General features: G+C 42.1%; 1 protein-coding gene across 3 annotated transcripts in view; it reads right to left on the bottom strand.

The window, feature by feature from the left end:
• ESRP1 (epithelial splicing regulatory protein 1) overlaps positions 1-16,832 on the bottom strand; it is a 51,766-nt gene that overhangs the window by 27,874 nt on the left and 7,060 nt on the right. For all 3 annotated transcript variants that reach the window (XR_011361625.1, XM_069957299.1, XM_069957298.1), the window contains exons 3-4: positions 12,911-13,024; positions 3,218-3,332 (exon numbers count right to left, since the gene is read on the bottom strand). Coding sequence is in view for 2 of the 3 variants with exons in the window: in XM_069957299.1 (XP_069813400.1) it covers positions 3,218-3,332; positions 12,911-13,024 (229 nt within the window). In the remaining variant the exon portion in view is untranslated. The remainder of the gene's footprint in view (positions 1-3,217; positions 3,333-12,910; positions 13,025-16,832) is intronic.

The following is a 16,832-nucleotide window of genomic DNA, read 5'->3' as shown; positions in this document are numbered from 1 at the left end:
CAGCACTTTTGTTTCCCCCTTCTTCGAGGAAGCCACCCAGAACATTTCTCAGCAGAACGGTCACTGTGCAAACAATGAACCAGCACATCCGGGATGTAAGAACTTAAAAGCAAGCTAAACGGAAAGACACCAAGCAATGTGCATAAACTTAGAACTATAGGCAGAAGAACATTTCATTCACAAAAGTATCATAAAAACACATTATGGTGAAACATTCTATGCATAGTGACTGTACTAGGATTGCTTTCAGGTTCATGTTCTATTAAAGAGGGGGTGAACTCCTCTTATGGTGCGTTTATCTGACAGATTTTGGAAGCCAAAGCCAGGAATGGATTTAAAGAGGAGAAATCTCAGTCTTTCCTTTATGACCTGTTCCCTGTTTATAGTCTGTTCCTGGCCTTGGCTTCAAAAATCTGTCAGATAAATCTCTGTGTAAACGCACCATTAGGGTCCTATTACACGAGCTGATCAATATTGTAAAACGAGCTGCGATCTGCTAGATCGGTGCTCGTTTACATAGCCTATTACAGCCCAATAATAGTTTAGCAAGGGTTGCACAGACATAGTTAGCGATCTCCGTGCAACCCTTGCCCAATCAGTTAATACATTACCTGTCCACATTCCCAGTGTTCTCCTGCACTCTGCATATGTCCTGGTACTGTGCGCTGCAGCTTCAGAGCGGCCTGTTTGAGCTGACAGGCCGCTCAACCAATCACTGGCTGGCAGTGCTGCTTCCAGTGATTGGCTGAGCAGTCTGTCAGCTCAAACAGGCTGCTCTAAAGCTGCAGCATGCAGTGCTAAGACGCGTGCAGAGCGCAGGAGAACACTGGGAACAGTTTGCTCAATCCTCGGCTGATGTTTTTAAGTCTGGACCCTAAAAAACAATCAGCCAATGATTGTTTCATCGGCTGATCATTGTCTCTATTACACAGAGCGATTATCTGCCGAATCAGGCCGATTTTGCCAATTATCGCTCCATGTAAAAGGGCCCTTAGGCTATATTCACATACTGAGAAGCAGATCACAGGGCTGGATGATCAGAAATAGTTTATTAGGAAATTTAAAAAGAAAAAAAGTAACAAAAAAACACCGCATCAAAACTTCTGCAATTTGAAGCTATAGTCTAGTGCCTACACCATCATCCTATAGGACATATCCATACGCCAAGGAAAGTTCTCACTGCCTTCTCACGCCTCTGTATAAGCAATCAGCTCCAGGGCAAATAGATTCTGCACCGACAGGCTCTGCCAAGAGATAATGCATTTAGAGGCATGGCAAATATGATCACAAGGTGTGGAGCTTTCTTGCATGTTAAAAAAAAAAATAAAAATCTATGTGAAATTTTTACTAGAAGCTCAAACTTCCTTCTTGTATGGGATGCCGCATCTTATTAGTTCTTAACATTAGGGCCATGTTCACACAACGTATTATTTGTCCATGTTCATTATTTGCGTCAGTCATTACCAATAATGGTCGCCTTTTAGCTCTAAAATGACAATACCAAATGTGCACTTTAAGAATGTAGAGATTCATAGACAAGACAGTCGGTATTAGACGTTTAGGCTGAAACCTCAAGTTTCAGTGGGATCAGCCATCTCTCTCATGGAAATGGGAACTTCTCAATTCAGGCCTGTTGAATTTCAACTGCCTGATTCTTTTGTTTTTGGAGAGATAAGCCCCCACCAGAGTAGTCTGATAGCAGCTTAGCTCCAAAGTCATGTTAACATGGTCATACAATTTTAGTAACTGTTGGCCATCACTATATAAGTTCAGCTCAGGCAAACATTCACGTTTCCTCTATAGGGAGTGGTAAGAAGCCACAAGATAGCTCTGGTGGCGGATTCTCTCAGTAGAACAAAAGGGTCAGGTGAAAATCCATCACGTCCGATCCTTCTCTCCTGTCAGGAGAGAGTTGCAGGCCCCTCAATACACTTTGCACAGTTGGCCAAATACACCAAAGTTCACTGCTCTCTAGGGGATAGAAGCTGCTCTTCAGATAAGCCTATGAAGAACCTTTCTGGTTGCTTCAGGTCGCAGTAAAATGACCGGTATGTGGAAAAACAGGACAGTATTCTCTATTCTTTTGTAGCAACATCAAGGGGGGAAAAAACCCGTCCCAGACAGGACCGCGCAGAAGTATGAATTTCAGGCATTTCAGGTACATCTATGGTATAACCAAGGGCTTACATACCACACAGCAGTGTTTAACCTGTGCTTATCCGGCTGTTACAACACTAGCATGCCGTCCAAGCAACAGCCAGAGAGCCAAAGGAATGGGATAGAGGCTGTACTGGTTGGCCTTTACAACTGGGACACAAGAACTAATGATGGGTCCTCTCTCAAGAAAAACGGCAAGGGTCATGGAAAAACTATGTAATTAATGGGGTTATACCAGATTAGAAAAACAGAGCTACTTTCTTGCAAAAACAGCTCCACCCCTGTCCTCAGGTTGTGTGTGGTATTACAGTTCACTTCAATTGAACCAAGCTGCAAAACCCCCCAAACTGAGGAGAGTGGTGCCGTTTCTGGAAGAAGGTGGCCATGTTTCTCTAAGCCAGGATAACCCTTTAAAAAACTTTTCTATGTGTCTCCTCTTTTATATGAGCATCACTAGCATAAAATGGAACTACTAATGCCAACTCATCTTTATTAAACCTGCACCTGCACGTCCCCATTTACATAGCTCCTTGCTATAACCTGGAGCTCTGTGTTGCTGCTAAACAGGATTTGTGGCAAGACCATCACCTTTATGCAACTCTCTAATACATCGGTGTAGCCTCGCCAGAGAGAGAGAGAGAACAATCTCATGGATATATTAAATACAAAAAGGAGGAGGGGGGAGAAGGGGAAAAAAAAGGCACCTTTGCAGGACAAAGAACACGGATCTAGCACATGACAAGAATCAACAGAGGAGTGTCAGTAGAACTCCTGTTACGGGCTGTGGACAAAGCAGAACTTTCCAGATATTCAATGAATTAGAGATTATAAGTGTAAACAGAATATTTGATAAAACAATTTGGCTCCATTTCTACCAGCTCAGAATTTCTTTTGCACATACATAATAACTAGATGCATTGTCAGACACAAAGCCTTAGGGACGCAGTGGTGCAAAATCTGTACAAGGATCCCTGCTTGTCATTGCATACACTGTATCTCCATTATAGCCATGTGTATAAGCCTGCACTTTTTAGCTACGGTCTCTATATAAAAAGGATACAACTTGCCATAGCGGTGACATCGAGCTCGCTTGTTTCACCAGATCCTGGGCAGCATTTCTTGAATTCTTTCCTCAAGTCAAAGAAGGAATAAAAACATTCGGGAAGAAGGATATTCTGTGGAGAATAAAACCATGATTAAGCATTTCATCTTTTACTTCTTATGCCAATAGGCTTCAATAATGCATTAGAAGTGACCATATCAAAGCCAAAGTACCATCAGTACATTCGCTTTAAGTTTTGCTTATGACTGGAACGGCGCTGGTGCCTCGGTCCTTTTTTTTTTTTTTTAATGGCGGCCCGGTTCCCTAGCATGGCACCAATCTATTACAGAGCACTGCCCAGGGGTGAAGTACTGAAGGCGGGCTGGCCCGTCCCCAGTGGGAGGAAACCCCCACCCCTCTATGACAGGGCTCAATTAAAATCAATGGAGCCGCATCATAGAGGGGCGGATGTTTTCTCCCACTAGGGGCAGGCCAGCTTGCCTCCAGTGCTTCAGCCTGGGCTGGTGCTCGGTAATAGATTGGCACCGTGCACAGGAACCGGCCAGCACCGGCACTGTTCTATTCAGGTGAAAAACTTAAAAAATGGGACCATACTGGTACATTTTTATCCATGGCCGATTAAGTATCCAGACACATGCTTCAAACAACCTTATTTACCCTAATCAGGTGTGAAGACATCCTACAGGCCGTATTTTACTGTTCTAGTTGTGATCAGCACTCGTATGCTTAACATACAGGTTAGAAAGCTGTTGGCAAAACTCTTGTATGGCCAACAGCTATTGGTCTCAATCAGCTTAGTCAAGCATTCATGAATATTCAATAAGGAAGGGAAACCAGTGACTTTCAGACACCCCTGGCAGTGGTTTACCTCCGTTGGGAGCAAAAGGATCGGGCATGTTAAATGCCAACTGCCCCCTCACACCTGAAGTAAGGGGAAGAGTAAGAGTGGTATTACACAGAACGATTATCGTTCGAAAAATCGTTAAATCGTTCGGATTTGAACGATAATCATTTTGTGTAATAGCAGGCAACGATTAAACGACCAACGAGAAATCGTTGATCGTTTAATAGGATCCGGACCTATTTTTATCGTTTGATCGTTCGCACATCGTTCGGTGGAATAAGAATTCATAGCTGAAACGTACGCAATAGCGACGACTAAACAACCGCAAGAACGATCATAAATAACGATCGTTTTGTGTACTTTGGTGTACGATTTCGGGTCGTTTGCCTTAGCGGTCGTATAGATTGTTAATCGTTAGTCGTCGGAAAATTGCTTGGTGTAATAGTACCCTAAGGACACCCCCAGCATTAGATGGTTGGCCAGTCCTGTCATAATGGTTAGATTAGGACAACAATTGTGTAAGGTGTATATGGCTTTAAGAACCACACTCATAAGTGACAATTTTACAACCGGTTGGAAACGCCACACTCAACCAGCAAATCCTTGTACATACACTGTGTAACAATAAACCATGTTTGACCAACAGAACCTGGCGAATATTTACACAAAGTGTCAAACACACTAAGTAGGTTCTCTATATAGAGAACTAGAGAGTCACCAGACATGGAGGATATAATGGAAAATGGCACAGAGCCAAAACAAAAATTATATAAAATGTCACTTTATTGTAGAACTATGCCTATAGACATGTATAGGCGCTGCCTTATGGCTAAGTATATCTCGGAGGTTGTTCAGAGACAAAAAGAACCTGTGCAACTACACAAGAAGAATGACACTATATGGTTGGAATCTCTAAGTCACTATTTTACACGGAACCCACAGCCTCAAGGCTCATCTTTAATCGATTGGTTTACATGGCTGCATTTTATTGAGAAACCAATAAAGAGTTTCAGTGTAAAAAAAAAAAATACATTAACTAATATGAATCTACATAAAGCATTTACATTTAATGGTGCGTTCACACCTACAGGATCTGCAGCAGATTTTCCGCAGCAGATTTCATTTAAATAACTGAACACAGCATCAAATCTGCTGCAGATCCTGTAGGTGTGAACGCACCCTAACGGTGTATTTCACCAATTTGTTTTTTTCTTTCAAATGAACTGGTGCCAGAAAATGAGAGATTTGTAAATTACTATTTAAAAAAATAAACTCCAATCTTTCAGTACTTATTAGCTGCTGTATGTTCTACAGGAAGTGGTATATTCTCTCTAGTGTGACAAAACTCTCTGCTGTCACCTTTGTCCATGTCAGGAACCGTCCAGAGCAGTAGCAAATCCCCATAGAAAACCTCTCCTGCTCTCCAGACTGGAAACAATACAGCAGGACATACAGCAGCTGATAAGTACTGGAAGACTTGAGATTTTTTTTTAAAACATGGCCACTTTTCCTCCTCTCTTGTCTCCAGTTCAGGTGTTTGCAATTAAGCTCCATTTACTTCAATGGAACTTAGTTTGAAATCCCACCCAATCTGGAGACAAGAGAGGGGGGAAAGTGGCCATGTTTTGTAGCGCTGGATAAGCCCTTTAAAAGAACTTTTGTGAACTACCCCTTTAAAAATCACCACACTGCTATGCAGTAATATATGACAGCCACTGTACGCCAGGATCCTTATGTGCACTTGTGCCACGCTGCTTGGGCTTTACATTTGGTTTTTCAGATAGATGGTAGCGGTAGCTGTTACCCAGGAGGCTGTATATGAAACCTGCGGCTCCCCATCATGCCTGGACAACCAAAGCTTTAAACTTATTAAAAGGATTTTTGGGGACTTTTTTTTTTCTTTCCTAATTTCTCTATTAAATAATCCAGAAATTTTGCACGTTTCACTCAGGCCAATATACCTAATAAACTAACACTTTCCATTCTAGAAAAAAAACAAAACAAAAAACAAAAAAATCACTTTCTAGCAGTATTATCATAGGTAGGGTTACTGTGAAAGGTGACACTGGTAAATAGATAACACGGGATCTACTGTCAGTCACAATAGCTGATGTTCAGAGCTCAGCCTCCTCCTCCCCTGTAGAATGACCTCTGCATAGGTCACAGAGCATGATAACAAACCCACTCCATAATATTGTACCTATGTCCATGGGAAGTGTTGTAAAGCATCTGTCTAAATGATGTTAAGAGCAGCTCCAGCAAGATGGCTGCCCCCACCCCCTGCCAATGGCCCTATCCATCATAAACATACTCATTCAGATGAATTTAACCAAATTAAAGTATTACTGCAACTCTGATTGAACTGTAGCAAAAATAATAATTGCCGCAAACCTGCTTGCAATTATAGAGCGGCGACCTACAAGATCAGTGCTTGTGTGCAGGGACAGGTCAACCTGTTAACAGGCGCAATGGGGAACCTCTGGCTTTCCAGCTGTTGCAAGACTACAATACTCATCATGCCTGGACAGCCAAAGCTTTAGCTTCGGCTGTCCTGGCATAATGGGAATTGTAGTTTTGCAACAGCTGGAGGGCCAGAGGTTCCCCATCCCTGTATTAATCTATATACAAGATATCCACACATAATTCCCTACAACGGCCACCTGTCTGCCCCAGTTACAAAGCCGTAGTCATTATTTAATCTCATCTACCTCCTAAGAACCGCAGAAGTACCATGTAGAATATATTCACAGTATTACTAACCATGGACAGATCACTGGATTTGAGTCATCATTTATTCCACCACACCCTTAGGAGAGTCTCATAAAAACTAGATTAAAGCACTACTGCTCCTACACCTTATATTATATGCAGATGGTACAAAAACAGCAATAAAATCACATGGTATATTTAAATGTCAAAGGACTAAAAACAACACTCATACATATATAACTTTCTGAAATCTGGCAAAAGAGGGACACTCCCTACATAGCTTCCACCATGTTTAACTAGAAAGTTAACATTTGGCTTACTGATGGCCTATTCTCAGAACAGCTCATTAGAAGGGAACTATCAGGTGGTTAGATGAATCTAACCTGCTGATATGTTCCTACTGCCCCCGGCATGCCGAGGAGGAAGGCACTAGTTATGGGCACTGCCCCCCTCCAATAGCACAGATCCACCACTGGCCATCCTGTCCCTTTCTAATCATAATGATTGGAGCGGGTCGGCAAGGGGCGGGCCGGATTGGTGCTACGGGGGTGGGCAGTGCTCCTAATGGTCTCAGCAGACCGTGGAGCCTGTGACTAGCTGCATCGTAAAGGCACCGTGGAGGAAGATACCCCTCTGCGTCTCCTGTGCAATAGGGACATATCAGCAGGTCAGATTACTCTAACCTGATAGTTCCCCTTTAATATCAGATCAATAACCATCTTCCCAGCCAGAGACCAAGCTTGGCCCCAACTTATTTTACATGCACAAAGGGGAAACGAAATGTCTGAAGGTCCTTGAAGGTTTCACCTGCTGTAGACTTCATGGAAAGACAGGTCTTTCAGGTCTAGCTCAGCACGTGTCTAAAAGTTCTGGTCTGTATATAAAAAGTTTAAGAATACTATTCCCCCTGCTAAATGTCCCACAATGAAGCTTCTGCTCCAATCACCAAAACACAGATTTGTTGGAGAGAGTCTTCCCCTGCATCACGCTTACAGATAAAGAACAATCGTCTTTTGTTTCTGTGGCGTTTTCAGGACGTTAAGCTCATTCTAACACTACGCCAAGCAGGGAAACCAGTCATGCTTGTCAAACTCGCCGTGACCATCTCGCTTTCTGATGCACCTGCACGGCCAGAAACAGCCATGGTTTACTCCTCCACGTGTACGTTTCCGATTACATCTAATATTCTCTCCGTTTGATAGTTACCAGGTTGGCAAACAAAGGGAAGAGCTAGAGGCATAGCTAAAAGGGGCGTGCGGGGTTGGGACTCTAGTATAAAATGACCCATGGCAGGTGGGGCCCCCAGGAGCTGTCTCTAGCAAGGAGGAGGATACTGGAAACCAAGACTTCTATAATCCACACATTGGGTTTTCCAAACCCCATTCTGATTTTGACATGCATTCAGTTTACATAGTCTGTATAGTACTCAAGGTGGATTTCACAATGAAAATCTGAAACTAATCTGCAATGTCAGCCACACAGTGGGGCAGTTGTAATATATACCGTTTTGTACTATGAACAAAAGTCACATCTGAACAATGTGATATACTTCTGTTTTTTAATGTCACACTGACACAAGTTCTGTGCCAAGTATTACTCCTCTACATGTGCTCCTCTGGTTAAACAAAACTACGGCAGCAACAAAAGAAACATTAATCCTATTGATTGCTTATCGAATGATCAATGTGCGTTATAGAACCAGACAGTCTCTTCTCATTGGTGCTGTATAATGTTTAAAGGGGTTAGTACTAAAAAAAACATGGCCACTTTCGTCCAGAGACAGCACCACTCTTGTCTCCAGTTTGGGTGGTGTTTTGAAACTCCGTTCCATTGACATGAATGGAGCTTAATTGCAAACCATACCTGAACAAGAGTGGTGCTGTCTCTGGAAGAAAGTGGCCATGTTTTTGTAGCAATGGAAAAACCTAGGGATTGTCTCATGAAGACAACATGGAAGTCTGCAAATAAATCAACTTATGAATGAAAAAATAGCTTTACATGGCCTGGGTCTGCCAGAGCCAGATATATGTTATTCTTCCTTACTTGGGGGAGATGTCTCATCTTGTTATGCTCTGGGGTGCGACCTTGCTCCTAGTCCATGCCATTAGTTGCCATCTTCTACAATCCCATACAGACTTTGCCGTATCCCTCTGACTAAAGTTTTCCCAGGACACACAGTCTACATTGACTTCCAGGGTGTCCAGAATGTCTCTGGGGTTAATGAAGAAGACGGCCAGTGGGCCATGCAGTGGCCTGGGCAAGGATATGTGAACTAACGCAAAAGCGTGGATAAAAGAAAACCCTCTGATGGTCTAAATTGATGGCGTAATTGGTACGCTGCAGGTCACAATGTGAGGTTAACCAGTGGCAAACTGGTCTGTGGGTCTGAGGTGGTCTGTGGAGAGATTTATCATGTGTTCTAACAGTGAATTGCTGGGGTAGTAATTCCATAGAAGATGGTGAGGGATTACAAGGACCCTGGAGCAAACAAGCAGCACACCTAGATCTTAAAAGGTCTTTCTTATTAAAGCAATCCCTTTTAATGTGAATATTTCCTATCAGGGCACAATCACATTATAAAGGGGGGTCCCCCCCTTCAAGATGCCCCTAAATAAGCGGTTTCTGAAAAGCTCTAATTCTGGCACGTTCAACCCTTCTATGTAGTACAAGGTCAGCCATTCATCTAAACGGCTGCCATGTAATACTAAATTTCCCCTGCAGCAGTCGCATTATGAAGGGGTCGTCTCCAATGAAACAATCAAACAACTGCCTAGAGAAAGGTAAATAGCTTTGCAAGGAATGCGTAAAAACCCATAAAGCATATGCAACGTATGTTTGTTCAGACATGAAATGTAACCGCCATCAGTTCTACTGGTTACATACATTATATATCAGAAAGGACCTTGAGGGTGAGTTTGAGAGAAGAGCAGAGAGTGGAAGTAATCGATTTAGAAGTAATGCAAGGATAAGACCGACCTATCCAAGAGCTGAACAGGTGACAAACTCTGGAGGCCAGAATGACCATAAAGAGTGCAAATAAAAAAAAAAATTAAAAAAAAAAAAATGCCTCAACCATCTGGACAATACAAATATGCATCCTATTCCTGTGCGGAGTTGAGCAAATCTACAATAAAATTCAACTAACATGAACTGAACTAGATCGGCTATCGACTGAGTCTTGTAAAATTTGTTCTACTTTCCAAAAGTTGACTCCCCGCAGAAACCTAGAATAAGACTCTGGATAGTCTTTAATACTGAAGTGAGCTGTACCTGTCGCTCGCGGCAGGTTTGGCCATAGGGGGTGGGGGTGGGGAAAGGGTTTGGTTGGAAGAGATAACTGTTGGGCAAATGCTCGTTAGGCGATGAGTTATTGACGGTGTATGGGGACCTTTAGACTAGACTGACATGGTGCAATCCAGTCATTAAAAAAAAAAAAAAAAAAAAAAAGGGTCCACAAAGGAAGCAAAAACCTGCACCATGTAAACAAGGCCTAACAAAGCTACACAATATTTGCAGAAAGGTATCGCATACACCAGAAACAATCTATGTGATCATTGGGCATGGTAACATTGGCAGATAATATATTTTCCTTCCACTGCAGACTGTGTTGCTTGTACATACTGAGCAGTTATTATTACAAGCACGTGTAATAGTTATGATCTGAATGTTTATCACTTAGTGTAATGCGCAGTTCACTGGAAGCCGAAATGAGACAAATGAAACGGAATAAAACAGTCACCGATAGGATTAGACAATAAAAAGGTGAAATTATTCAGTGACTGTAAACAAAGATCGTCTAACATCGCTGCGTCCGTGGGGACTCTGCCTCCGTAATAAATTATAATTAGAGATTCTATTCTCAGCTCCTCGTGTCGCCAAACACACAAAAGATGCCGGATTTATCCAGAGCACCGCTACTCCAATTAACTCATCTGCAGGTCTGAAGCAGAGGGGGGAAAAAAAACTGAAAGAAAAGACGAAAAATACAGCCATATCCTCGATAATTGCGAGACCCTGGAGAGTGTCAAATTCCAGCTATTACCTGTAAAGATGGAGGGGTAAATCCCACCCTGTCACTACAAGTCATGTTCATCTAGGTTTTATCCTCTTATCACACCTGGGGAGACTATAAAATGTCCAAGGCCTTGTAGAACCCAAAAATCTAGATCAGGCATTCCGTAGAAACGTCCCATTGTTTATTTTGTTGCGTGAAGTATCAACTGAGATTTTGTGTTGGATTTATTGTCTTGGTGTCCGTTTTTAATGTGGTCCTTTTTCATGATGCCATTTTTGAAGTGTTAAAACCAATAGCACGTTTAAGGCTAGTAGTAGGTTCACACTTTGGTTGGAGATATGTTCAGGGAGCTCCATCACAAGTTACGTTAATTTTGCAACATCAGAGCGGACAAAAAAATCCTGCAAGCTGCAATTTTTTTTGGCCGCTTAATAAACGGACACCAGACAATATCCTGATGGAGTCAATGGTATCTGTCAGGATCCATCTGCATCAGTTAGGCTGGGTTCACACTGCGTTTTTGCAACCCATTGTAAAAAAAACGGATCAAAACGGATCATTTTTTTTGACTGACACAAAAACGTAGCTGACACTAATTTTGTGTCCGTTAAAAAAAAAAAAAACAGATCCGTTTTGGTCCTTTTTTAAAATGGAAGTCAATGGAAAAACGGATGCACACAAATGCAAAAAAACCGCAGTGTGAACCCAGCCTTAGTGTCCACTCTCAAAAAGACCATCCGGGTCTGTTTTGTGGCGCCAAATGGATACGGTGACAGTAACCCCACAAAATGGTGCCTTGACAAAGTTTAAAGCTAGCCTTATTAAGGAAAGGAAGATGAAAACAGAAAGATATGGATGGTAAAAATTATATCTGAATGATTCCTAAATCCGGTCCCATAGATTTATATTAGCCAAACCAGTCAAGTATCTTTGAGGGCTTCCTGACTCTCCTAAAGGCAGATACAAGGGAAAGACATGCAGTTGGGCCTGAACATCCTCATTCTCTTGTTTTGGTGAGATAAGCAGCTACCACAGGTATCTAGCAACAGCTTAAAAAAAATTTACACATGAGGCTATGTTCACACTACGCAAGTTTCACAGAAATTTCTGATTTCTGTCGTACTTACGTAGTGCTGCAGGCTGAGGGAATCTCGGCCGGAGTGTATACACATAGTATACACTCCATCCGGGATCCCTAGCGCCGTAGAAAACGGACATGTCAGTTTTCTGCGGCCACAGAAAACCCTGTCAGTTCACACAATGGAGCGTGCTGTGGGGAGTTCTGATGCGGGCGTGCACGGATGCACCCGCATCAGAACTCAGTGGCGCTAAAGATCATCCGGCCAGTAATGCAGGATGATCTTTTCTAAGACCGGGCGTTCCGTGTTACAGAACGGCTGGTCTCATACAATGTGTGAACATAGCCTGAGGGTGCAAGTTTATTGGGGTGGGGGGCAAAGGAGAGAAACAGCTGTTGATGGAACAGACATTCAGCTGCCAACTATCTTAGATGTATGGCCAACATTAGACTTGATTGAAAACACATTGGGGGAGATTTATTAAACATGGTGTTAAGTGAAACTAGCTCAGTTGCCCCTGGCAACCAATCAGATTCCACCTTTCATTTTCCAAAGAGTCTGTGAGGAATGAAAGGTGGAATCTGATTTGTTGCATGAACAGAACCATAGCTATAGAAAGTGCTAGATAGCAGTTAAAGCCAAACCCTAGTGCAAGAAGGGACCCAAAGGCCACTCTGTTGTATATATCACCAATATAGAAAGCACATGGTAGGTAGTCAGTGTCATTACACGTTTTATATTGGGGTCCAAGATGCATAAGTAACTGTTTAGTAGTAATGTAATTACTACATAGGTATTCTGCTTTCTAATGCTCTAGTTTATGCCTTCTAGTAGTAGTGGTGATGTTATCCTGAATATTACCACAGCATACCATAGTTGAGGAACCAGGATTTCTAAAGCAGAGAATACCTTTAATATAGAAAATAACAAATAATGACAAAATATTATTCATATTATAATATATATATATATATATATATATATATATATATATATATATATATATATATATATATATATATATGAGAGGATCAGCACAATACCTTTTTGGAGGTCTCGGGGTGTAACACTTGTCTGATGTGAAGTTGCCCATCGGTGCACAAGCAGAAAGAAGTCCCCACACCAATGTTTATCTCGTTTCCTACGGACTGGTTGAACTGTAATAGAAAAAAATAAAATAAAGTTAATTCCAGAAATTAAGAGCCTCATGCAATGATGAATACTGTATACTCCAAACAAGTGGCTCTAGCGGGTGCAAAATGGCATCTCCCACAATGTCCTGACAACAGTTGGAGAACCCTCGGTTGGGGGGCAGTTGCTTAGACTTTAGAAGAGACAGACTGTTGTATAGACCCATGAATGAAGGGTAGCCTACAGGATCAGACTTTCAACAGGGACCATTTTTAAAGTCTTAAAAAAAAAAAAAAAGTATGCTCCTTTTTAGTGTTCATATGGCATATTATATCGCAACTTATGTATACCCTTCCAATAATTGGTTACCAAAACAAATGAACTGTATTGTGGGTATTTAATGGGGGTGGGGGGCATAAGTAAAGTTTTCCCCAATTAGGCCTTTATACATGGAAGAGTTGAGGAAGTTTCTGCAACTGCCTGGATTTCTTGAACGAAACTTACAAAAGCCTGTGTGCTTGATATAAAAACAAACCCATTCAGACGCATAGAGCTTAGTTTACATGGTGGCAATATCTGCAACAATACTGCTACATGTTATACCCTTAAGGCCACCATAAACATTAGAGAAAAAACAGCCAAACTTGGTGGGACCAGCCAATCGTCTATGGGCCCTATTACACCCACAGATTATCTGACAGATTTGTTATTTTTGAGCCAAAGCCAGGAATGGACTATAAACAGAGAACAGGTCATAAAAGACTGAGATTTCTCCTCTTGTCAAAAAAAATTCGTCAGACATCTGTTAGTGTAATAGGGCCCAAAAGGCCCAATTACAGAGAATGATTATCGGCCGTATTTGGCTGCCGCCGCGTGTAGTGGGCTGGCAGAGAGCGGGAAACGAGTCTAGTTGCCCCGTGTAATATGGGCTTAAGGCAGTGGTGGGAACCTGTGGCCACCTTAAAGAGGATGTACCACCAGGTACATCCTCTTTAATCTGAACCCACGGATCGAACGGCGCAGTCACAGGGAGGGAGCCGCGTCATACAGGGAGGGAATTCCCTCCCACTGGGGGTGGTCCGGCCTCCAGTGCTTGAGCACCGGCCGGTGCATAGAACGGCGCTGTGCACGGGAACCGGGCTGCAGTCCGAAAAACGGCACCTGCTTTCATGTAATGTCGCCGTTCAGTTCGTGGGTTCAGATTAAAGAGGATGTACCTGGTGGTACATCCTCTAAGATTGGAGAACAATCCTACAATTTAACGCCTCATCTAAATCTCATCTAAGCTTATGGCAGGATCCTCTGTATTCTTAATTGTTTGAAGCCAAACAACAGCTACATAATTATGGTCAGTGACTAGTCTGAGGAACAATTGCTTTAGGGGTCTGTCTCATGTCATGTACACATGTCAAACAAAATTAGAAATTCAAAATTTTCAAGGAGACAAACATAATACAACGTAAATATAAATATAACTAGTATACACCTGATAGCCCTATAATCCTAATAATACTCACTGCCTCCTCTCAACTGTGATAAGAAAAGATAAACCTTAAAAAAAAAAAAAAAAAAAATCAATATATCCTGGCATAACAATAATAGTGTGCACGCTGTAGTATTTAACACAGATATTTCTAAGCTAGGTTCAAAGTGTTCACCCCCCATGGTGCCCTAAAGGAATCCTTCACCCCCGTACCATGCATATAGATGCCACCAATGCAGTTTTTCACTATGACCACTTAGACGAGCATGTCTGAGCCTGTGCTTACAAGCAAAAGAGCAAAAAAGGACAAGAATCCTGTTCCAAGGGGTAAACTTCTGATGGAAAACTCACACAATGGTATACATGTTGAACAGTAGAAGCAATGCAGTGCAAAATACATATAGGTATTGCTATGGTTTCATAATGGGTGTCCATGTTCAGGCTCAACAAGTGACAAGACACTTACTTTCTGCACACACGAACAATGGCCCCATTGGAGGATTTCAACATAGAACGCACAAAGAATTATTGCCGTAGGCTTATAGCCTACCCTTTCTTAGGACCCTGTTACACAGGACGATCATCATGCAAAAAAATTGTTATACCATTCGAATTTAAACGATAATCGTTCTGTGTAACTGCAGGGAAAAAAAATAAAAAATCACTCGTATGTCGTTGATTTAGATCTGAACCTAAAATTATCGTTAACCGTTCGCTGTAATTCCACATCCGTTCGCTCAAGTTCCGCATTTTTTCACTAATCGTTCAGTGTAATTGCACATTGTTCATTGTTTTGCTGGGATCAGATGGAGTAAACGATCATAGTAACGGTCGCAATAACAATCGTAGTAACGATCATCTTCTGTGTATTATGGTGAACGATTTCGGGTTAACGACAAATAATTACAAACGAGATTCTTTGTCATTAATCGTTAAAAATCGCTCAGTGTAATAGGACTCTAGAGTTCATCTAAACTAGTGTCACGTCTTACCCCACCACCATTTTAGGTCCCCCACCCCATACATGTTAAAAAAAATAGCAGTCAAATCCCACCGATTTTAGCAGGACTGGTTGTATGGGGGGCCTCCTGGCAGATAATGTTGGGGGGGGGGGGAGAGAAGGATCGGGCATGTTGACTTTAAGAGTCCAGCAGCAGCTTACTCTCAACTCTCAATTCTAAACACAAGAACATTTAGCCAACCAAATGTTCATGTGTATGTTGGCACTAGAAAGAACTGTGTAGCCAAAAGCCATTGCAAGTGTATGTAGGGATCGGGACTTTTCAGCCGAAAGCCATCGCATGTGTATGGCCAGTTCTGCAGTAGAAAGAAAAACCCAAGCAGGGTCGAAACTTGACAAACTGACTCAATAGAAAGAAGGCATCCATCCTATTGTTAATGTTTATCTATGGAGAGTGCATGGCTGCTCGGTTTTATGTACCAGTTAACAATGGGTGTGACCGAATTAGCTGAGCCAACTAAAGAGAAGAGGTGACCTCACATACTACGGGGCCAAAATCGATCGGGATGTCTTCTCCATGCTGACCCACAACCATATGGGCAGTGACATGCAGTTTCACCAATTGCATACATTTAACAAAACCTATAGGAATGGATAACTGTGTCTGGCAACTGTGAGACAGCTGAGTGCACACAATGTTATTTTGTGGTGTGGAGCGTGTTATTGTAACTATTATGTCCTGTTCATACAGAGGGGACACCTTCTACAGCGGTGGACAATGGATGTATTCTTTTAGTTCAAATCATTTCTCTAGTGGAATTACAATCTGGTCTTCCTATTCTAGACACAATCAGAATTGGGACAGTTTTATGGGATGTACCTTTAAAGGAGTATTCTGGTGGTGGTGGTGGGGGTGGGTAAATATTTTCAGATCAACAAAATTATACAGATTTGTAAAATGAGTTCTATTTTAAAAAACAACTTGCCTCTTCCAGCACTTACCAGCTGCTGTATGTCCTGAAGGAAGTGGTATAGTCTTTCCACTCTGACACAGTGCTCTCTGCTGCCACCTCTGTCCATGTCAGGAACTGTCCAGAGCAGTAGTAAATCCCCATAGAAAACCTCTCCTGCTCTGGACAGTTCCTGACATGGACAGAGGTGGCAGCAGAGAGCACTGTCAGAGTGGAAAGAATACAGCACTTCCTGCAGGACATACAGCAGTTAATAAGTACTAGAAGAGTTGAAATTTTTAAATAGCAGTGACTTACAAATTTGTATACTTTTCTGACACCAGTTGATTTGAAAACAAATATTTTCCCCAGAGAACTGTTTTAATGATGCCATCCTCCATCTATGACTATATAGATAACACTGCGACTGTCATCCATAC

The sequence above is a fragment of the Dendropsophus ebraccatus genome, chromosome 2, assembly GCF_027789765.1.
Source record: "Dendropsophus ebraccatus isolate aDenEbr1 chromosome 2, aDenEbr1.pat, whole genome shotgun sequence".
NCBI lineage: Eukaryota > Metazoa > Chordata > Amphibia > Anura > Hylidae > Dendropsophus > Dendropsophus ebraccatus.
The sequence above is the reverse complement of the archived record's forward strand: the minus strand, read 5'-3'. Positions and strand labels throughout refer to the sequence as shown.